This window comes from Corvus moneduloides, chromosome 2 (genome assembly GCF_009650955.1).
Source record: "Corvus moneduloides isolate bCorMon1 chromosome 2, bCorMon1.pri, whole genome shotgun sequence".
Lineage (NCBI taxonomy): Eukaryota > Metazoa > Chordata > Aves > Passeriformes > Corvidae > Corvus > Corvus moneduloides.
The window spans coordinates 107,899,244-107,922,935 of record NC_045477.1 but is presented as its reverse complement, the minus strand read 5'-3'; the positions used below and the strand labels follow the sequence as shown (position 1 = coordinate 107,922,935).

Genomic DNA, 23,692 nt, shown 5'->3' with positions numbered 1-23,692 from the left:
TTTTTTTTTCCCCTTTGAAAATGCATCACTGGAACCAATGGCCTTAGGTGTGCTATCTTTACATGGACATTTTGGTATCAAATAGTCCCGGAGCTATAATCTAGACATTTTGTTCAGTTGTGTAATAAAAATGATCGTATTTCAGCTGCATACAGGTATGAGGATTAACAAGTTCAGAAGGAGAGGTAGATGCCATTGCTCTAAATCCTGCCCAGCAGGAAGGTGAGGTGCATTTCTCAGTGCTAGTTAATACACATATGCACATGTTCCACGCAGTTCAAAGAACTTTAAAAAAACCCCAAAACAACAAAAAGCCTGATAATCACTCCCCTCTCCCAATTTTCAACAGATCATCCCTCCACCAACACTCAGAGTCGTATCACCTCACTCCTTGAGAGTAGGTATTTTCATTAAGTCACTCTCCTTTGCCAGGAGTGAGCACAATTTACTCCATTCTGAAAACCTTCACAACTATAACTGCATTTACACTTACAGGAACATCACAATTTTAAATGTTTTAATGTTTCCAGAGCTGTCATTTAAGAATGATATTATGTTTAGCTTACTTCAGTTCTTAGGGATATCTTCGTTATAAAACTTTGTGAAATGTTAGTATACCACTACTTTCTGATAAAAGAAAGTCCTTTCTCCCTCCCAAAAATTATATGAAAATGTAAAAATGTATGAGACACCAAAGACTTATACTGAATAACAAAAGCCACAATCCATTCCCTCAACAAAACATAAAACATTTAAGAATGGTTAACACACATCATCCCTATTCCAGTCATGGGATGCAGCAAGAAGACAGAAACTGTTACCAAGACACTTCCATGAAAACGACTGGAAAGAATTCTCATTTTTAACAGTCTCATTTTCTCTGGATGGGTGCCTGAAACTATTCAAGCTCTGGGGGCACACACAATAATGCATTTACTATTCTTGGAATGGTATTACAATATCCTGAACTTGTTGCAACATCATAAAACTTGCATCAAAACTGGCTCTCAAAGGATCTGAATGAAAACAAAGGTGCCCAGGACTAGTAAGTGAAGTACTTGAAAAGGCAGAAAAATTAACCCTGAACAGGAGAAGAATTCGACTTTCATATAGTGAAGAGAGAAAATAAAAGAACAAGTATATACACACACAGAGTCATAAATAATACAAAGCTACTGTACTAATCTAGAATATTAAAATGGTATAATTCAAAACGAATAAACAAATTATTTTATTAGAAATGCTGCATACTTACATTTTGAGATTTCTTCTTTTTCTTTTTTATTGCCCTGAAAAAACCTTGCTTTTCTTTCTCCTTGAGCTGTTCTGAGTGACTGTTAAGGTTTTCAGGACTTTTCCTAAATATGAAATAAGGTATTGTAAGAGAAATTTTATTATGGTATTACTTTGTAAATTCTGTGTAATGCTGAGATCTGATGCCAAAGAATGCAAATTATTGATTAAAGTAAAAAGATACTTAACGTTTTAGCATTCATTGGTTCCAGGGTTACTACACAAATACCAGATAGTCTTATTAACAGGGATAGGAGGTACATAGTGTTAGGGTAAAATGATTAGTTTAAACCAATGAATAGTTATTTAGGGAAAAGGAAAGCATGCATGTGTTCTTTTAAGCCAGAATTTAATATTCAAACCAAAATATCACACACGAGGTCTTTTAGAAAAAAGAAAAGCATATCTGAGAGAACATACAAATGGCGAGGAGGTATAAAAGAACAGGTCCAGTTTATCCATTGCTTGCCGGAGAAGCAGGAGCTGCAAAGCTGGCCAGAGAGAACCACTTTGCATTGAAGTTTGCTGACATGGTTCCCAATTTACCATCGGGGAAGCTGGGGATCTACTGTTGTCCATTTCAACTTAAAACCTTCAGTTAGTTTGCTATGCGTGGGTGAGACAGTGCTGGCAAAAGGAGGTGACCCGAAAATGGAACAGGTGACTTGCCTGAAGACTGAATTTCCGTCTTTTAACTTACACATCTGAAGCAACTACAGCTGATAAATAACATGTTACTATCAATATACACAGTAAACCACTTATGAAAAGTACTTATACGTGGTAAAAAGATGGTTTACAAGGACAGTGGTGAGACATAACTGAATACAGTTCTAGTGCTCTTCAAAATAGCTTGAAAATTGAAAATGCTGCAGGAAAGCATCACAGAAATAATTTCAGAGATTTCAATCTCTTTAGTGTGTTTAAAAACACAGCCAAACCAACCCAAATACTTAGTTTCCTTGATTGTGATGCACAGCTATTTATCCAGGAAGAAATTACTAGAAAAATCTTTGAACTAATGGGCAAAAGATATAATAAGTGGGTGGATGATGAAGCCTGAGAAGTCATATTAGAAATAAGGCACTGATTTTCACAATAACATCATTAACTGCCAGAACGAACGCCTTAGTGAAGTGGATTTCCCATCTTTGACATTTCAAATCAGGACCTAATACTCATCTGGGAGACACACATCAGACAGGTCTGCCTCTGGGCCTGCATCCCAGAGAACGGACAACATTTAATAGCAACTAACATACAGAAAGTCATACTGGGTGATTTAATAGTCCTTTTTCATGCTTAAATTGCATGAAAACAAAAAAGGAATCATCCCATTGTCTTGATGGAAAACCTAAAGGAAAGCCACTGTTTTAAGGGCTCTGTATGACAAACAGGAGCAGCTTTTCTTGGAGTGTCTGTAATGTAGCAACATTTAACTGTCTACTATAGTTGTTGCTGGCTTCTAATTCTGGCTTTAAACACTGTGCTATCAGCTGGTGATTCAGCTGCTACTACATGCCAAGCTGACTTTTTCCCCCAAGCAAATGCGAAAAACATAATTGGCGTGGAAATCATTGGAGTCACCCTCCTTATTGATAAAATCATCTTCACTCTGGTAGGTAGTATCAGTTCCTCAGTTTCTACATAAAACCACCTCAAGCTCAAAATGTTTCCTGGTTCTAAGTATAAATGCACGCAGTGTTTAAATCCTGTAATAAAAGTCCAACTGTTCATTAAGTGAATGGTCTTAGCAAAAAGATTCATAGGCAGGAAGTATGGTAGAAATTTTCCTAATTTACATTTTGGGAAACTTATATCTAGATGCAGAAAATACATTCAGGTGCATGACAACATATATTTAATGTGGACATTACAACACTACTACAGGAAAAAATCTCTAGTTTAATGTAATTATTGTATTTATGACATGTATTTTAAATACAGTGGATTGCTAAGGATTCCTGTTGCTGTCATGTCCCCGTATTTGGTACTACTGTAAGTAGTGTAAAAGCTGTAAGGCACTCATACAAGTCAGTTAAAGCACCAAGGAGAAAGCCAGAATAAAGACTACTGATAGCTTTAGATTCAGTGAACTTGGGAGTCTGACTTAACACAGACAGAACAGCTGCTGAATTATTTACTAAATGATTTTTACTTGATTTGTTAAAAAAGTTGGAAGAAAGCATGCACCCCAAGTATCCTGCTTGTACTCAGAAAGTCATGTAAATGAGGCTAAGAATCTTCTGAGCCTTTCCCCAAAGGAGCTCCTGTGCATCCACATCTGCAAACATATCCCAAACCATAGCCCCAATGCAAATTACCAACCCGATGACTGTTATCCACTAAGGAACCAGTGTCAGATCATAAGCAAGTCCGCAGGAGGTTAGTTTACACTACTTCAAAATTTTTCAATGTCTTGCTTTTCTATTCCAAAATGGAGATGCTATATTTTAAAAAGTGAAGTTAATCTTCAGAGTGAAGCTTGGAACAATTTTTGCCATAATTTAGACAGAGATTCACTCGAGTGTGATTCTTTTCTTCGGCCCAGTGAACCTGGATGAGAAAACTGCTCTCCACAGCAGCTGAGCAGAGAGGAGAGAAATGAAATCCTGCACCATCATTTCCTCTTTATGACTACAGTGACCAGAGAGAATAGGAAAATAAGGGGCTGAGAACTGCTCATTTTCAACTGCTGCTTACCCAAAAGCCAGTGGTTTTATACTGAATGGTTTGTCATTAACTCCTATGACTCATATTGCAGTACAGTTGTCTGAAAAAGCATTGACCTTGAAAAGCAACTGCTTCAAAACACATGCTCATTATGTGAAGAGAGTGAACATATATAGCATTATAGCAGGAAGCTTCAACACCAGGATTTTGTACTGAGTAAAAATAGAGCAGAACATTTTGATCGATGATGAAACACTGGGATATTTTAGGCATCCCAAAAAATGATTTTCAGATAATGGACAGTACAGGAAAAAATTAGGATTATCAGAAAAAAATCTGTAAGGTAGAGTCATGCAGCACTAAACTCTTAGAACATACTGCAAGGATCTTGGTACTGTGCATAAAGCTTCAGCTCTTGAAAGCAAAGAATTCCACCAGAATCTATTGCGCTGCCTGTTTTAGTAGCAAGTAAGAGTAGCCCTAGAGAAGAGCCCCCACTCAGAGAGCTCGTTCTCAAGCAGAAACCAAAGGCAAAATGTGCTGTGCTTTGTTATTTTATCTTTGAGTACCTTTTGCATGCTTAGGACATATAATGTAGAACACATTGGTTATTCTGGCCTGAAACACTTGGAAAAGGCATAAGTACAAACAGAAATTCTGTGATAATCACTCTTATTTACTGCCCCTGGGAGGAAAGGTATCCAGCTTCATGCAGGTGCAATGAGGTGTAGCAGCAAACATGCATGTGGCAAGCAAGCTGATGTGCTTTCACATTAACTGAAAAGAATAAATTGGAAGCATGTTGCATTCATGCTGCAATAGAGGGATTCATACTGCAGACAGCTCTTTTTGGGAGCCAATTCCTCATGCTTGTTTTAGTTATTCTTCAGCAACCCTAATCTCAGCAGGCAGCCTGGCTTGGAAACCCTCTGACTGCCAATGTACTACTCCCTTTACTGATCCAATCACAGTTACATGAGTAAGGATTTTGTCTAATGAAGGAGTTACTGAAATAGCTGAACTTTTCTTTGGAAGATAAATGGACAAACACTAATTCTCCAAGTTAGCTTTTAGTTTTGCTCAAAGTAAGACACTTAAGGGGCAGTTACACAGCTACCATTTAGCAAAAGCAAGAAAATGTCAGGAACTATTGAAGCAATTCACATAGATAGTTCAAGATAAGAATCTTAATCCCACAAGCTGAAGCCCCCAGTAAAACTTGGTCTAAAAGTCTGGCATTAAAAGCTTAAAAATCAAAAATCAAATCTGAACTGTTTGGAGGTGCAAGTTTTTTATTTTTCATGTGGAAAAGGAGCATTTATTAAGTGGAATAAACCCCAGATCTCTTATCTCATATACAGAATACCATTCAGAATTTGCAATTTCCTGATTTTTTTTTACAAATTCCATTAAAGAACTGGAAAGTATTAAAATGTAGCAACAGTCATACTGCACACACAGCTGAACATGCTCTAAACTAACTTGCCCAGATGTTGGTAACCTTTTACTTTAAGGAACAGTGTGACTATAATGTTACACTGATACTGACACAGCAATATAATAGTCACGTCCTGTTTTCAAAATATTGTATTGTTCTGGAGCCTTGAAACTTAACAGTGGATAAAGTTTTAAGCCTTTTACTCTCGTAAAAGTGAGCGTTTTTTTGTTCTTTTCTTGAATGACAGATATTTTGTGTTTACATATATTATATACATATAATAATAATAATATTATATGTATAGCTCCTATTTTTTATTTTGCAGAAATGTATGAAATAAGCTAGAGAAGATATGAAAAGCTGCTTGTCATAGCATTACTACTTTGGTATGGACATTAAAGATCTAGACAAAAATGCCTTCCAGAAGCCCCCAAATAGCTTGTAAGCAGTCAATGCAAACATTTCCAATATGATGTGAGATACACTACTGCATGTTGGAATTTATTCTAAATTATTCTAAAGAGATGTTTAGAACTATGACAATGGTAAAGATAACTCAGGCCAACATTCTGGCACACTGGCAGAACACAATTAAGTATCTTGACTATACCTACTGATTTTGCCCAGCACAGGACAAAGCTTGTATAAGAGAATAAAGCATCTATTCTTGTATCAATAAGAAAAAATTGAGCAAGTTTAAGGTCATTTACACAAATTAAACTCTAGCAAAGAAAATATTTTCTGGAAGGATGAAAAATTTGCCTTTTTTCAAATCAAGTTGTCTGAAGTTCAGAAATGACCTAGTAATTTAAGAGTAAAATCTGATGACAAAAGTCAAGTTTATAACATCTTTATTTTAAAAGGCAGGACAGTGGGGACAGAGCGAAAAAATGCACACAAAGACAAGGGAACATCTGTGACAATTCAGTCTAGCAAACATTCACAGAATCTTTGACAGAAGAAAGGCAACACAGAGCAATAGTATGAGAAGCAATATTTTACAGTAGTGGCAAGTCCAGGTGGAATACATGTCACTCATAATTAGAGATGAATTGTCATGTACCAGTTAGGTATGTCAGTCAAACATCAAATATTTATCATAAAATATTCATCATAAAATTGATGTAAGCAGAATCACATTCCATTAGAGCTTTCAACATTTTCATAAGCATTTACACAACTTCTGTACAGAAAATTAAGTAGAGGAACATAGACTCTTCACCACTCAGGAATCTGATTAAGCTGCACTTATGCACAGAACAATTTTGCAACAACATTAGACCATTGCCAGGACAACTTGAACAGAGTTAGCATGTAGAGCTGGGCAGGAAACATTCTGGGAAAATAGGGAGTAGGAAAAGAAAAGAGAAAGATAAGCATGTGCCAAACTAGCAGTAACTTGGTGTTGCAGGTACTGCTATTCCTTCCATTTCATAAGAAGAAATGCTTATTCTTCTGTGGGTTCTTCTCTCAAAGGAGCTGTTCCACTTTGTGAAAATACTTGAGTACATTATTTGGAGCAAGGACTTAAATCTAAATGTCTCAAAGTTAATGAAGGGCCTTTCTCACTAGGCCATGTTCAGCATCTCTGTGGTCCTTTCACTGTTTTAACAAGATGAAACAGCTTCAAGAGAATGTATTGAGGGAACCAGACAATGTGCTCCAGAATAACCTCTAACTTCTGGTTTCGGGCATTCACTTGTTTGATCTAAGATCTTGGTTCAAGCCCCTGGTTTAAATAACAAAGACCCTGCACTCAAGTTCACATTCTAAAAAATAATGCTGCCTTCAAAATATTTGTTATTTTGAGAGTATCTCTGGTTTTGACTGGCAATTCCATCCTGGAGCTGAAGAATCTTCACAAAAAAAGGTTAGTGGATATCAGCCAGTTCCTTTGAGAAGTTCTGGGTTTGGTAATTCGGCATTATAAACAAAAAGCATACTTCATAAAAAAAATTCCCAACCAGCTCTAATAACATATGAGATTTTTAAAGTTCAGAGTTAAAATAACATTACATTTCTTTGCAGTCAAGACAACATATTGCTGAATGATATATAAAGCAGAACAAGATTTCAGTTGTCTTATGTTATATGCAAGATAGAAAGATCCAGATATGAAGGAAAGCAAAATATGTAAAAGGGTTCAACAGTAGGAATAAATACCTTCTTTAGCCACATAAGCCACAACATAAGTACCACCTTTTTACATAAATGACCGGTTTCCTCAGCTAACTTCCAGAAAATGGATGTAGGTGGAGCTACTGAAGGACAGGAAGCAGACTCTAGTGAATCAGAGCAGGTGAGAAGGGTTCTGGAGTAAACATCTTCTATTACTGACATAGGTATCAAATCTGAACACAAACTGAAATACCAACTGTCCACCACCCACCACCCCCCCTTCTCTTTTAAGCACATAATTCACTGGCTATTTATGTGAAAACACATGAAGTCAACAAACCACTGAAACACTTCTTTAGATTTCATGACCTTATGGCCCTTTCGGAGAGAAGTGTTTCAAACAGTGGTACAAAGCATAGTTTAACCATGCAAATGTATGCAGTCCATTCCTCCCACCAATCCTCTGAAGCTCCATCTGCTTATTTTTATTCAATGTGCTTTGCTGTGATTTAACAAAGTATAAGAGTATTTTAGAGCCAAACAGCTCTCAGAGAAACAAAATTAAGGTAATTCCCTTTAAGTCCTGCAAAGCTATGTATATGCTGTCATTTTACTAGCATAATTAAAGTTAAGTACTCTATGTTATGTAATGGAGCCATGTGATGCTTTTAATCTTTTAAAATCAATATACACCATTAAGATGTTGCTTAGTCCATTTTCCCATAGAATGTATTCATTTCCTTCTGTGTGTAAACAAAAAGAGCAGCCGTCCCCATTGTAGGGTGAAAATATTCTTCATTAATGTAGTCCTATTTTATATATGTAAACATGCATTTTGATATTTTTTCCACTTGTCTGACAATCCATGCTTCTGTAATCCACAAATTGCTATACATACTACACACACACAAGCACTCTGTACTATCTTTAACTGAAGACTAATAGCGGGGAAAAAAATTGTGAAGGACTGGACAAAAGTATATAAACTTTAATGCATTCATGTTATGGGTGCAATGAAGTATTTCTTGCTGCTCAAAAGGGGATAGAAAACATGCCATGCTATGCCAGTATAGTTGAAGGAAGCAACAAAGCACATGGACAATTGCAAATCTCAAGAAAAGCGTGAGGTTTTTTTCCTCCTCTTAAAACCACTTTTTTTTCTGGCCATTCTCTACATGTGTGTGCAAATTACAACTCACCAGGTATCAAAGGTGGTTTGTCTCTTGGAGTGGTTTGTCACCGTGGTGCTGTCTGCTGGTAACACCGAGGCTCTGTTTGACACATTGTTTTCTATGTAGGTACTCTCTGGACGCGGAGATGGAACTGAACAGAGAAACAGCAAACAATGGCCACTGAGCTCTGCCAAAAATCCCAGCTCCTGCTTCTCTGCTTCCTCTCTACCTCTTACAGTAACAAGACAGTGAAGACTTTGTGTACAATTGAAAAAAAAGCTGACATTTTGTGATCCTTGCAGGGTTATATTGGTTGTAAACTGAGACCATCATCAGAACTTGGCTAAGTTGTTATTAGATTTGAGAACACTTCTATTTGTAGGGAGCTGTAAGTGTGATTGATATTTAAAAACAGGAAAGAGAGTAAGAGGTTGGAATACTGAATTACTAAAGACATGAAATACTATAGTTTACACTTTGTGTTCACTTTAGACCTTAAAAAAAGTAGTACCCATTTGGGAAAAAAAAAGAATTGGATTTTCAATGTTACTAGGAGATTATCCACTAAAAATTAAAATATCAAAATTGGATATGATGTATTTTTCAAACAGACATACTGTGGCTTTGGAAACACACAACTACATACAGACTTAGAATGCAAATTTATTAGAATTACGAATATCACTAGAAATACCTGCACTGGATTAAAAATTGACCAGACCCTTGGTCAGTTGGAACATTAATGCAGCATCACATTATACAATCTATAAAACAGAATCTTTAAGTTTTTGTTCAAGCTGTAGTACAAAAGTATATGCTAATAAATACTGATTTAATACAAAGGTTAAAAATGATACAAATAAGAATTTACCTTTTTCACAGTAACTTGCATATACTATTATCACCAGTTTTACATATACTATTATCAATGTATTATTTAAAATACAATATCATCTTCCCAAAGCAATAACTAAGTCCATCTAAAATATATTTGCTTGACAGATACAGCTGAAGAGGAAAAACCCTCTAGTTCATAATAAGGAATTGAATAAATCCCAGACCTACAGTTTCTGTAGCACATGACTTACACAAAGTCATTCTTCTTTGGAACTTTTGTTTCACTATGTATAAAAAAAAAGGATAATCCACGTCCAATTTTAGGAGCTTTTTAGGGATGAATGAAAGCAATTCAGGATTGACAATTCTTAAGGATTCTCTGTTGCGTTTGCAACAAAAACTTACATTCAAAAGCATCGCTCAAAACAGTGCAAGCTCCAATTCTGCTCCCAGGTTTTAAGATTGCAGTGGGACGCTTGCAAGGATTGTCAGATTTTAACGTGTCTAAATCAGGTCATCAGCCAACCGACCAACCTGAGAGGATCAGAGGGAGATTTGTGACTCCACTTAAGGTTATTAGGTGACTCATAATCGAATTTCAGCTGATTGGGACTTTTTAAGGTTCAGGGGAGCCCCACAAGCCTCCTAACACTTGCAGGACAGTAATTAGCCTCTTGTCATCTTTTTCAAAACAACTACCCAGGTTTAGCCATGAGACAGCTGCTCAGAAATCATCATCTTTTGTGTGCCATTACAGACCAGTATCTATTTGTGTGTGTCCATACACAGACATGTTTTATTATTTATTCTGAACTGGAATTATGTAAGTGTGCTCTTGCTTGTAGGAAATGCTGATCTTTAGTAAATCTTAACAAAAGAAATGCCATAGGTTTCAAGCCATGAAAAGCTAGCATTACACTTCCATGCAACACAGTATCTGAAACAGATCAGTATGTCAATGTGCTACAAGTGCATAGGTGTTTAGATAGAGTCTTTACATGAATTGAAAATAAAAATTAACAATATTAATTGACTGCTTACTTTGGTAATATTAGTTTATTTTGTTAATTTCACCCTGGTAAATTATATCCTGCTGTACAAGGTAGCACAGTGGATATACTTCTCAATTAAAGTGAGCTATCATTTACAAATAAACAATATGGTACCAATGCAGGTTCTGCAACAGTCTAGCTGGTAAACTCAACCTCTGAAAGTGGAGTAATGATACTTTTTCCAAAAAAATGTTGTAGTTGTTCATGTTAATTCTCCGTATCCATTTCTACTACTTAATTTATACTCGAAGCTAAAATTCTTGATTAAATTAGAAAGATCCACCACGAAATTACCTCTGTAAAAGCTGCCAACTCTTCTCGGAACAGGGTCATTATACAGAATTCGATTTTCCTTAGTAGATGCTCCATCTTCTGCATGTGGATCATGATATGCTCCACCCTAAACAAAAGAACAATAAACTATTTAAAATGAAAGACTGTAAACTGATTTGCAGTTTCTAACCAACATCCATAAGCAAGAAAACTCCAAAATTCAGCATACAATTTTCCTTTCAAATTATTAATGACTGTCAATATCAAATCACAGTCTACATAATCAATAATTACTTGGTTGTGCTGCTTGCTTACTTCTTTCCAAAATGACAGGAATGGCATTAACAAAATTTTGCCTCTAAGTTGTAATTTTAAAGACTTGAGTCTGATTCAGGCCCTCAGATTTTCAACGTGAATGAAATCCAGCTGTAACATCTCTGGAGGAATCTTTTACTGGAGGCTTGTTAAATTAATTTCTGATGGAATCTGGTCACTTTGCTACTGGCAAACTTTAAAAAGCAGGCAGGAAATGCATCTCATTTGTGGTAATTGCAACACCAAAGGACTATGATCTCTTATCATCTCTTATCTCTTAACATCATTACCTAGAGGTACCAACAGTCACAAAATCTATTGTATGCAAAATAAGAGAAAGTCTCTGAACTAAGAAATCTATAGGCAAAGTACTTCAGTCAGGATAGCAAAAAGCATATAATTACCTCTAATTTATTCTATTTTCCTGAAAACAGTACTTCCTGGAAGTACTTCAAGTAAAACTTTAGGTGAGCCTTTAAAAACATCCTTATGCACATAATTTGCCACCAAATATGACACAACCCCACTCTCTTAAATTAATCAGAAGCTGCAATTTTTCCCCCAGTATGGACTGAGCACATGAAATTTAATGCTCTCTACAAGACCCTACAGGAAACTACTGAAATTCTACTGAATTCATACCCCTGTATGAATTGAAATCTAGAATGTTCAAGAAGGACAAAGGTTAAAAACCAAAGCCACAAAAAAACCTAGCCAAAATTAAAAACTGGGATTTCAATTCACCGCATGAGTGATTCGCAAAATCTGCTCTGCCTTTTGTGGATGAAGATCTGGTCTCACTGTCTCAGAGAAAACAAACTTTGAAACAAAGACCATAACTGCAGCTAAAACAATAGTTCAAATCCCAGTTGGATTCTTCTAAAATTTACCAGATGCTAAAGCATTTGATTAAATTACTACTTGTATTAGATACCTCTTATAATCAGCAGTTAAATTTCAAACACAAGACAGTACTGGAAAATTGTATTTGATTTTCTTCTGCTTAACCCTTTTTGTGTACATTTAGTTTAAATGTAAAACAAAACCCTTAAAAAAAACCTGTTGTGTTGAGACTTGAAAAGCCCTAAAACTAAGACTGGATGGGAGTTTTTTCTTGATTCTTTTCTTTTAAAATATGATTTAAAGCGTGGCAAACAAAGAATGTTTTTCTTTAAAAAGACTTGGTAGAGCTAAAAAGAAAATCAGTGAGAAACTAAAAACATGGAAATGAGGAAACTTCACGAAATATGAGCAGAGAAAGAAAACCAGGAAAACTGATCAGAAAAAATAAATATGAAAACAGTGAAGAATCTATGAGAACACATATTATTCATGGGTTTTTAGTTCACTAATCCTGAGGGAAGTGAAATTTTCTGACTCCTAATGCCTAAAGCAGAAAAGGGGGAAAAAAAGGTAGGATAGGAAGTAGCCAAAGAATGACTTCTTTGTGAAAATGCCTTTATGAGGCATAAGGAGATTGACAATTTTGATTTTTTTACTGAAAGCAGTAAAAACAAATAAAAGCTCTGTGAATTTACACACTTAGCATCCATTTCAGACGAGTCATTTTCCTTTCACACTTCTAATGGTTGAAATACAGATTTAAAAGCTTTAAGTGAAGGCTGAAGTTTTAAAAATACTGACCATAAGAGATAAAGGTAAGTTCTTTATCTTGAATGAATAGACTTTCCAAAGCAAACGAAAATGAACAAAACCATAAGCATGAAGATGCACACTGATTTTTCTAACTAAAATAAAAATCTGTCAAGCAATTTTCAAAGACAAAGAATGATCCAATAAAAACAACTGGCCTCTAAATAGTAGGAAATAAAATTAAAATTACTTCAAATTACTATCTGCTGCATAATGCAGAAAATTAACTGAAGATTACAATGTAGCATGAGCTTTTATTATCAAAAACTGAAATGTTGACATTATTGCCCTTCCAAATAATATCCTGAAGAATAAATAACACTTAATTTGACTGAAATGAGAGACAGAAAAATAAGTACACAGAAAAAAACTGGGTTTGAAATGGAGGCACTGTAATGCCTACCAGGTAGCTTTTTAAAAATTGTTATTCCACTGCACTTCTGTTATTTTCTCATGTTTGAATACACATACTCTTGAATGGAGGAGATGTCTACATATGAAAAAACATATCTTTTTTCTCTACTGGACTGAGGAGACAACCACTACCTGAAACTCTTCTTTTTATGATACTTGTACCACATTAGGTCAGCTACACGTATTTCTTAGTCAGCTACACGTATTTCTTAGATGAACTACTAAGTAGGAAAAGTATTTTAGTTTCTCAGAGTAAACCATAATCTTTGGACCTTAAATATTATTTGCAGCTCTTTGACTTCGATTTGTCAACAAATCTGAACTAGATGTTCTCTCCTTAGAAGTCAGTCTATCCCAAGTGTAGGCATAGAGAAACAAACACTCCTTTATTGTATTTGTCTCTGCAGCATTTTGTTAATAGAGGAATTTAAAGCTAAAATACAGTCATCTTTACATATCTGATGTGTAAAACATGAGATAATTCAGAAGTGTTACGTAGGGAATATAAATCAACACCAGGACCAGCCTGTCCTCTACTCCTTAATTAATGCTCACAGGAGAACACAACCAGGCATCCACTGACAGTAACCACTGCGAGGAGTCAATTTACCAGTGGCCACTACAATCTGAAGAAATCTTGCAAGCTTTGATATTTCTCTTGTAAATTATGGTATTTCAGCAATAATGTCCTGCTATAACTCCATGAAACACTGGCTTCAAAAATTAACATTAGCATTCGTAACAGAAATACATACAAGAAAAGCTAAATAAAAACACAAATGAGAAAGATAATTAAGCAAAATGATACAGTAAAAATGACATCAGACAATGTAACCAAGGACTAAAAACAACTAATGAATATTTAACTTTAGAGACAATTTTTCTGTTCACACATTTAAGATAATGGTATTCATAGTCCAGTTTTTAAAAGTACCTTGAAATATTCAGCCCTTCTGAAAAAAAAGCCCCCAACAACATCCCCATGCCTTACAGGACAAATAAATAACTTCAAAGAAACAAAGAGAACACAGAAAGCAGGCCACTGCCCCCACATGAATTAAGAAGAGGAAGGTAAACCTTCCATAAGAGGCAATATTTTGGACTAACCCTATTAGAATCTTCCGTACAGTCTTCTCGTGATGAGCCAACAGACCTTGTGAGTGACTTATGCTGCACCTGTGGAGATAACAGTTGCAGGCTGTTTGCTCTGGCTGCCATCCCTTGCCCTATGCTTAAGCCACCCTCTGAGCCCTTTGACCTCACTCTGTCCCGGCTCACATACATAGAGTGTCTATGAGGGCGCTGCTGTGAAGAAAAAGGACTGGTATAACCTAGACCATAGGAAAAAGATTCATGTGGAGCAGATAGAGAGTGGGAATGGCTTCCATCCATGTGATCTGGCAGTTTTAATTCCTCCATTGTTTTGGAGTGTCTTGTTGATGGTCTTCGGGTGTCCAGGGTACCCTCGCTGCGGTTATTCCTTGCGGATGGACTGAGCATAGTTCTGTTATCACTGTGCCGGGGAGCACTTGGACTGGTAGGAGAATTCAAGTCCATACAGCTGGATGGAAAATACCTACTGGTGTTTGGCTCTGCAGCTTGGGCCCTGGCTTCAGAAAGGTTGCCCACAGATTTTGAGTCTGTCAGAACTCCATGGCTCTTGGACTTTGTCCGATAGGAGGGACTCTTAGAAGACTGTGGGATGGTATCGATGTAGCTGTGGCGACTGTGCTTGTCGCTGGGCTGCAGCGTCCCAGTTTTGCTTTGAGAAGTTTCCATAAAGGAGTGCCGGTTCTGCTGAGATCTGGTGTTAGACTTCAGGTACTTTGTGCCCGAACCATCAGAACTTTTGGTGTCCACATTAAAATCAAACTCTGTTTTTCCCTTTGGTTCCTTTGGGCTGAGAAGATGTGGCATGTTATTATTTGTTATATCCTTGTTGCCAGATCCAGGTGTGTTGCTTGGTTTTTTTGCATGCATTGGACTAGGTGCAGGTCCAGGAAGGTTTCCATTTAAAAAGCTTTCATTTGCTGGAAGCCCCTCTTCTCTCGGCCCACCAGCCCCTAGCGTCTGCATATCCTTGCTGTTTGATCTGTGGTGTGACTGCAAAGCAGAACTTTTGCTGGCTTGATTTCTATATTAAAATGCATAAAGAAGCATTAATATACCAGATTACTTATTCTTGTATTAATAACTTCAAAAAAGTACACTCATTTCAGTTGCCATTTAAACCCACAAAATTTAACTGCAGTAAGATCAAATATTGCCAACCGAGGCACCAGAAGCTCCACTAAAATAACAGATTTGCAAGCGTTCGTACATTGTTTCTGGTTATAATCTGATGGCAAACCCAGCTTTGGTTAATGATTTTGCTGACAAAAACCCTCAAGATATCAAACCCAATCACAGAAACTCCAACATATATTTCCACATTTCTGCATGTATGTGCATACTATGTGAGTACATCAGTAAGTTAAGCATTACATTAAGAAAATTAGCTGTATATCAATTGAAAAAATCTTAAATACACCTGGCATATCAAAGGAAGGTAGAACAATCAAATATGTCAGCACTGTCAAAAAACCCTGATACGATCAATGCTCCAGGCTATCTAATGTATTCCTGGTTTGGAGGGGGAGGGGAGAGGAAACCAGGGAAAAAGAGGTTATTGTTCAGATGGAGTGAGCCTGAGTAAGCCCTGTAACACCAAACCCCAAACCAGGTCTACCACAGGAACCCAGCTTTTGTGGAACTTGGCACTATCCCAGTTTCTGGCACACTAACTCATTCCAAAGCTGCACCTGAAAGGCTCTGCAACCAGTGATTTGGTGCAAAGCTACTTGGTGGTGTTCTTAACCTCCACTCTACTTTCCAGCTCTTCTGGTTTGGTATTACAGGACTGAGATATGAGCTGCTTCTGCAAACACTGAGCCTGAATTTTTTAGAGCAGGATTTATTTTCTCAGGTTTTCTGGCAATAAACCAGTTCTGCTTCTGGACTTAGGCTGGCACTGCAAACTAGCCAAGACTGAGCAGTGCTGCAGCTGTACTTGTTTGCCTTGATGGACCTAGGCAGGCTATGAGCAATTAAATTATTTCTGTAGTGAATCCATGATGTAACTCAGATATATTACTGAGGGTTGAAGTGAGCGCTCACTATGCCTTTGTTGACCTTTCAGTTAATTATAACTGGATAATGCTAGGCATTTTTATACCTAGGATTTTTGTAGCAACCACTTCCAGTGATCTAATCATCTATTTCATTACAGTTTCTAAAACTTTAGCAATTTTAATGCCAGTTTAAAATATCTTTTTAGTTAACAGGAAGTATATTCTTTAAAAACTTAAGAGACATGAGTAACCTAGTATTTTTACTAGGCAAGCCTTTTAGACAAGTTTCCAGCGGATGTAGGTTTTTCCTTCTGATGCCACATTTCTAATGGTAAAACTTCTACCCTAAGCATATATAAGGGCAGTGAAAACCTTTGGTGTCTATCTTTGAAAAAGTATAGATTGTGAATGTCATCATCCCCAGTCTTAAAATAGAGGAGCAATTTTTTCAATCTCACAGGAAGAGCTAAAGAAAAACATGGTCAGGATTTAAAAGCCTGCATATAGAACATCACAATATTCTGCATACTTCAGAGGGTAACCTTTTATGAATGCTTTTGTCAGAGCAATAACACGAGGCTTTTTGTACTGAAGTATTTTATCCACCAGTAAACCTGGTTCACTGAGGTACTGAAACTCATTGGCTTCTCTCAAGCTGCGTGGATCCAGCAAGGGAGCCACTGAGCAAACACATCCTGCTTTGAGGTCAAATAGACTAGACTTATCCATAACTGCAACTGCAGACAAAATTCTGTTCATCTCCAATTTGGAATGTGATCAATCTGCACAGTTTTCAGGACATTCAGCTGCTAAAAATTTGTGTGAACTTTGAACTTTTAAATACCAAAATCTTGAACAGATTTGTACATAAACAGAAATGGTAGCATTCCAAAGAAAAGAGCATTCCTTTGGAATCTTGGGCATCTTCCAAGCCACAAAATTCCTATTGTTCAAGAAAAAGGCTAGCATTTTTTTAAGGTGGATCAGCCAATTATTTTTCTTTGTTATATGCAGAAATGGCTTCAACATTGTCTTTGGTTTGGTTTTTTTCCAAGAAGCACTCAGCCTGATGCAGAAAGTTAGCAAAAATTTCAGCTTGTGTAGCTGTAAATACTGTGTCTGCTTCCTTTATTCAGTGAGGCAACACAGAACAGCATACAACATGTCTCAGTGTGCCTAAGCTGTCAAACAACCACTTTTCTTGTAGATGATGTTGCATGTGAGCATGATAACAACTCACTCACTGGCAGAGCAAATGTCAGTGGTAACAGTGACAAGACTACATTTACCTGTTGGATAAAGTGTTGGTGTCTGCATGGTAAGGTTTTCTCTTAGCTGACCGTGAAGGTGAACTTCCACAGCGATCCAAGAGTCTTTGGGTTTGAAATGAAGGGTGGTTCAAACATTGTTCTGTCAAATATCTGTCTGCTGGATCTAACTTCAGTAGGTTCTTTGAAAAATAAATCCCAAAGTTTAAGTGTTAGTATCTGTATTTACGTTAGCAAAAAAAAACCCCAAAAAACAAACCCCAACAAAACAAAGAATATTATTGGGATAATTTTTTAATCTCCAGAGTTTCTGGGATTATATGTAACTGCTAGAATAATTTAATGGTGCATTAAACTACATATGAAACAAAATAAACACATACGTGTGTTATATGTATATGTTATGTACACATATATGATAGTATGTTTAAAATACAAAGATATCTGAAACTTTTAAAATATGTTTTTTATATATCTATATATGTTTTAAATAGATGTATTTTAAACATACTTTTCAGGATATACCTTACAACATTTCTTTGAATTAAAAATATTCAATTTACCAGTAATAAAATGCTACAATGAAACAGGCTTTACAAACAAACAAACCAACTATATGGGAACATTCTTATACAAAACCAAACATATTTTAAAGTTAGTATTTTTAAAAATACACAAATGTAAGAGTTCTGGGTTTAGCTTATAGGCTTCAAATCCATGCATTCGAGAATTTTTAAAGAATTCTCTAAACTGTTTACAATGCATTCAGAATAACACTTGCCTTGTAATTCTGTTAGATCTGTTGTGATTCTAAACAAAGACATTTCCTGACATGCAGAAAATATTTAATCACAAAATTGAAAACAGGAGTTTGGGTATTTTGGGAAGTTTGAAAGGTTTCTTGCGGGGAAAGAACAATACAAAGCTTATGTTGGAATATTCAAACATGCATGACTGTCAGCAAGGTTAAAAGTTTGAATGGCTTTTAAGTAAAATGAATAGCTATTTCCTAAGGGTTGTGTATGTTTAAGAGAGAAGTCTATGAGTATCTATGCCCGTGCATACACACGTACACACACAATACATTAACACCATATTCAGCCACTTGACCACAAACTGGTTTTCTCTTCACAGGATCCCTGCACTTCAAAATGGAAAATGCTCAGGGAACAAAACAAGTGGCAAATCAAACTCCTATGCAGTTTGGTCATACAGTATGCAGTATCTTCCCTTCTCAAGTGACAAACTGTACTAAATGAGGAACTTCGATTTTCCCCCTTTTTTTCTGGTGCTCATCACTACAGTGGCTCAAAAGGCCAAACAAACACGAGAAGGCCACGTGTGATTCCTACGTTCCCCCTCAGAAGAGATGTCCAGAGGCTTCCCTCAAGTGCCTGTACACTAACTTACATAGGCTGGATGACAAGCAAGGAGAACTGCAAGTCCATAGGGAATTACAAGGCTGGGAACCTGCCTGGAATCACAGAGAAATAGTGGGACAGGGCTCATGGCTGAGGCATGGTCACTGATGGATACAGCTGGTCTCGAAAGGGATGGAGAGGGAGAAGAGTAACACGCCATATAATTGAGTTCCTGGATTGTATCAAATGTCAGCATGGAATAAAAAGCTTATCCATTGACAATTTCTAGGTCAGGATTAGAAGGGAAAGCAACATTTGAGATGTTAAGGTGGGAGTTTGTTACCAACAACGCATTGAAGAGCATGAAGATGATGAAAACTCTCTACAACAAGAAGAAAAAGTCTCCTGGTCACAGATCCTCATCCTCACAGCAGACTTCAGCTATCCTGACATCCAGTCTGTGTACATGTTCCAGGAGATTTCTAGACTACAGTGGTGGAACTTTCCTAGTACAGCTGCTGGAGAGGCCAATTAGTGAAAGGGAGGATTTCAGTTTACCTGAACTGCTGCTCAACAACAGTAAAGTAGTGGTGAGAAGTTTGATCAGAGAAGACACTGTGAGCTATAGCAACATGATTACAGTTAGGACTGAAAGAATAGGTGGGAAGATAAATATCAGAGATAGGACCCACAACTTCAGGAGAGCAAATTCCATTTTATATATGGAATTACTGGGCAGAATCTCCTGAAAAACTGCCATCAAAAGAAAGATGTCCAGGACAGCCATTTGATTTTTAAAGAAAATTTCTTGAGAGTCCAGGAACAAAGCATCTTACTGTATAGAAGACCAAAAATTCTTTCATAGGTTGAGGTTGGCTAAACAGGGAGCTTCTTAATGAACAAAATGCAAAACAGGAGTGTGTGAGAACTAGAGTGAAGGACAGGATACAAAGGTGGACCATAAAAGAAGTGTATTAGCACAAAGGTTAGGCCATTTCAGAAGGCCAAAGTCCAGCCAAGGCAAGTGAAGAACACCAAGGGAAAAAAGAAGGGGTTCTGTAAGTATTCTCTTTAGCAAACAGAAGCTCTGGTGCTGAATGGCAGACAACTGAATGACAGATGACATAAAAAGAGCGTCTCAATGTCTTTTTTTCCCAAGTCATAACATGCAAAACCAGTTCCCAGCTCCCTAATGCTTGCAAACCAGCATGACTTGTGAAAGAGAGTGGAGGACTGGAGCAACAACAAAGCAACAAGGTCAAATGGGTGCCTCTTCATTAATCTAGTCCAGAAATGCTCTCTAAATAGATATATATTAATAACTCACTTCTTCAGCTGGCATAAATTGAAGCGTGGGCTGTTCAGTAACCTAGTAATCAGACCTGAGGTCCCTGGGAATGCAGATAATGAGAAGCACAAGTGTGGACATGTGTCAGACTGTCCATTGTCTGCAGAAGAGACAGGCACACAACAAAGTATGTGCAGCATTTGCAACATGCAACTTAACCACAAGTCTCTTCCATTCTCTTCTTGTAGGCTTCTGCTCATTGTTTAACAAGGTTCCAACTCCTGAATTAAGTAATGCAGGTCAAACACAAAATATCCCCTCTACAGAATTCCTGACCTTTCTCACCTTGTAGGCAGAAACACGGACAGAAAAGATGAAAAGAATGAAATTATTTGGAAGCCTACGTTTCCCTGAAATTCAAGTGCTTAATTTCACAACTTTGAAATTTTTAATTCACATCATAAGAACCTAAAAGACACTGAGATATAAAATAAAATCCAGGATAAAATGAAAACAAACCCTGCCCCAGTACATGTAACAATGGTCTTGACACTGGTCTTGAAATTGCCATTCTGCAATATATGCTAGTAGAGCTTGAGCGACGGCTAACTACGAAAAAAGTTCCTGTGAATTAGAAAATAGAGGAGAAAGTATAGTGCCAAAACAAGTAATTATATTCCCTGGGGTATCTAATCTTGCAGACTCCTTGAAACCAAGCTAAAAGCTATGTTGACTTTCTTCATAAGGCAAGGAGATCAAAGTGATTTGAACTCGTTGTGTTGAAGAAGAGTAGAGCAAATTTGGTGGATTTCTGCTGGCTACAACAATACTACTAAAAGCAAGTAAACACCCAAGTATATCCCAAAGCAGATATCTTTGTTTTCCAAGACAACTGGTGCAGATGGGTTTGGGATCATACAATTCATTCAGAGTTGATTAGCCATATCCACACTTCATGTGCGTCCCATATTGCCTTTAATTCTTGGGTGGTTCTGTGATTCTAAACCAAATTTTGGATACTATGACTTCTTTCTTCAGCTTACTGGGGATGAATTGATGTGAGGGTTGTACTGCCACTTACCATGGGAGTGTTTCTATAGTACAGTAGTAAGGACAACAATACGTGTTCCATACCCAGGAACACTGCACAAACGCACAGCACAATGTTTTGGAGGGGAATGAGCTTCTCCTGATTCTTCTGATTCCCCATACGAAATCTCAGGACCATATCCTAGTTTGGCCATGTGTAACTAGCTGACTTGTTCCAAAACAAGACTGAAGAGTAACCTAACATACACACTGTATAGAGGTGACAGCAAGCAGATTAAGAGTTTGGATAAAAACCCAAAACTGCCGTGTGTCAGCTTTGTCTTTGACAACTGTCCACATCCTCACGCTTACGCAACAACTCAGGTTAGCCCAAACACTTTGTGGATGTATCTAAATATGATGGGCTGAGAGCTCACACTCCAGCAGCCAGTGCCTCTGCATGTGTGTCAGTGTGAATGCACAGCCCTGCACAGGATGGTGATGATGCTTTGTCTGGGCTACATATTGTTTATCAAATCAGTTAAAATTGAACAGACTCTCCTGGCATTAGCAAGAGATGTTTTCCTGATTCCTAGGAAATACCAAGCCTTATGACAAACAATGGCAGTATCAAAGTACTTCAAAAGGGAGTTCCCAAGTCCTTCTAAGATGCATTACATTAAGAAATAAAGGTAAAAAGTCACTTACATATTTTCCTACATGTTACAGACAGAAAATAAAAGAGATTTTCCTACCTTCATAAGATCAAGCAATACACCACTTAAAATTCCCAAGTATCTTCTCTCTAAAGACTGTGGATGATTGACTGCTGGAAACTGTAAAAAATACAGTGAAAATATACTGATCATGTAAACAAAGTAATACATAAATACCATGTTTCAAAAAATACAAACTACACGGTGAATCAGGGCATGTAATTAATGGGAATCATAAGCACTGAATAAGTTAGTGGTTTATGAAAACTATAAAATACTATAATGAAACAAGTAACTCTTGATGTTTGATAAGCATCTAGTCAACCAAAGAAACTATTCTTGATTATTAGGGCAGCCAAGAAACCACTCTCAGGTGAGAAATAATAAACTTAAATTTTTTTTTTGTGGCATCATGATTGACAGGAGGTTTAAAATAGATTCAGAACTAACATAAGTAACATATATTAAATAGAAGGTTAAAAATAGCTTAGAGAGAATTTGAGAGTGCAAATACAGTACTAATTAAATATTAAACATTAACAAACAATTCCCAAACGTTTTTAGTGAAAAAAGGCAAAAGCTCAAAGGTTTTAAGTTTCAGGGTTACTGCTTTGGTCATGCTGCTGGCAACACCATGAGAAGCAGTGCACACTGCTGGGGGCATCCATTATTTGTACTAGGATTACTTTTCATAAATTACATTATGTGAACTTTGAAGAAAAATGGGAGAACATTAGTTTGAATGCTTTTATTCCTAAATAGTCACTGTATTTTTCTTTTGACTTTGCTTTATTTTGAAGTGGTTTACTAACAATTGAGAATTTTTAAAGTCCAAGTCTGCTACATTGATCTTAAATAGTAACTTAGGTAAACCAAGGCTTCCATGCTTCCTCCAATTTTAACATGAACCAAACTGTAAAATGTTCATGTCTTCATGTAGAATGCCAATCACAAAGAAGCTTCTATATCTAGAATGATCAAGGAAACATGAAAATGTGCTGAAGCCGTGCACAAGCAGCAGTGGCTTTTCACTGGAATTTTTCAGATTCTTTACATAACTTCTTGGTAGAAACAAGTATTTACAGCCCTACATTGCCACTCACATTTTTCTATAAAGGCATGAGCCTATCAGTAATTTCTGATCCCATATTATTTTATTTCCTTATGTCTTCAACATACCCTGGATGTTTTCCTCCTCAAAAGAATTGACGAGAGATCACTAAATACTCTCTAAACCTCCGGAGTGAGGAAAACTGTGTTATAGTCATATATATGGAGGATATGAGTAGAAAGAAAAGACAAAGTTTGCAAATGTGAATCTGGATCCATGCAGGAGTGTTTGAAGAGACTTTTTTTGATCCTGTTTTGCAATATGGTATTCACTTAGGGTAATGTAGAAATTCACAAAGTCTGAGCACACTCCACATCATGGGCTAGTTTCTATCTTGTGAATATCCAGCACTAGATCCAGCTTGTAAGTAATAACTGGCTTGATCACAGCATACCTACTATCTGCTCTGCAACAGAAAATCTTTCACTATTAAGCACTATGCTACATTCACAAAAAAAATACTTTTAAGGTGTTTTTACAGCACAGGGTAATTTTTTCTCATGAATTAACTAATGAATATCATATTCCAAACCAGTAATTTTTGTAGTATTTTTGAAGTTTAAACCAGTAT

At 36.7% G+C, this 23,692-nt stretch overlaps 1 protein-coding gene across 7 annotated transcripts in view; it reads right to left on the bottom strand.

The window, feature by feature from the left end:
• CDKL5 (cyclin dependent kinase like 5) overlaps positions 1 to 23,692 on the bottom strand; it is a 125,155-nt gene that overhangs the window by 7,283 nt on the left and 94,180 nt on the right. For all 7 annotated transcript variants that reach the window (XR_004238457.1, XR_004238458.1, XM_032100747.1 and 4 more), the window contains 6 exons: positions 22,050 to 22,130; positions 17,638 to 17,798; positions 14,346 to 15,372; positions 10,878 to 10,983; positions 8,722 to 8,845; positions 1,256 to 1,358 (listed from right to left, as the gene is read on the bottom strand). Coding sequence is in view for 5 of the 7 variants with exons in the window: in XM_032100747.1 (XP_031956638.1) it covers positions 1,256 to 1,358; positions 8,722 to 8,845; positions 10,878 to 10,983; positions 14,346 to 15,372; positions 17,638 to 17,798; positions 22,050 to 22,130 (1,602 nt within the window). In the remaining 2 variants the exon portion in view is untranslated. The remainder of the gene's footprint in view (positions 1 to 1,255; positions 1,359 to 8,721; positions 8,846 to 10,877; positions 10,984 to 14,345; positions 15,373 to 17,637; positions 17,799 to 22,049; positions 22,131 to 23,692) is intronic.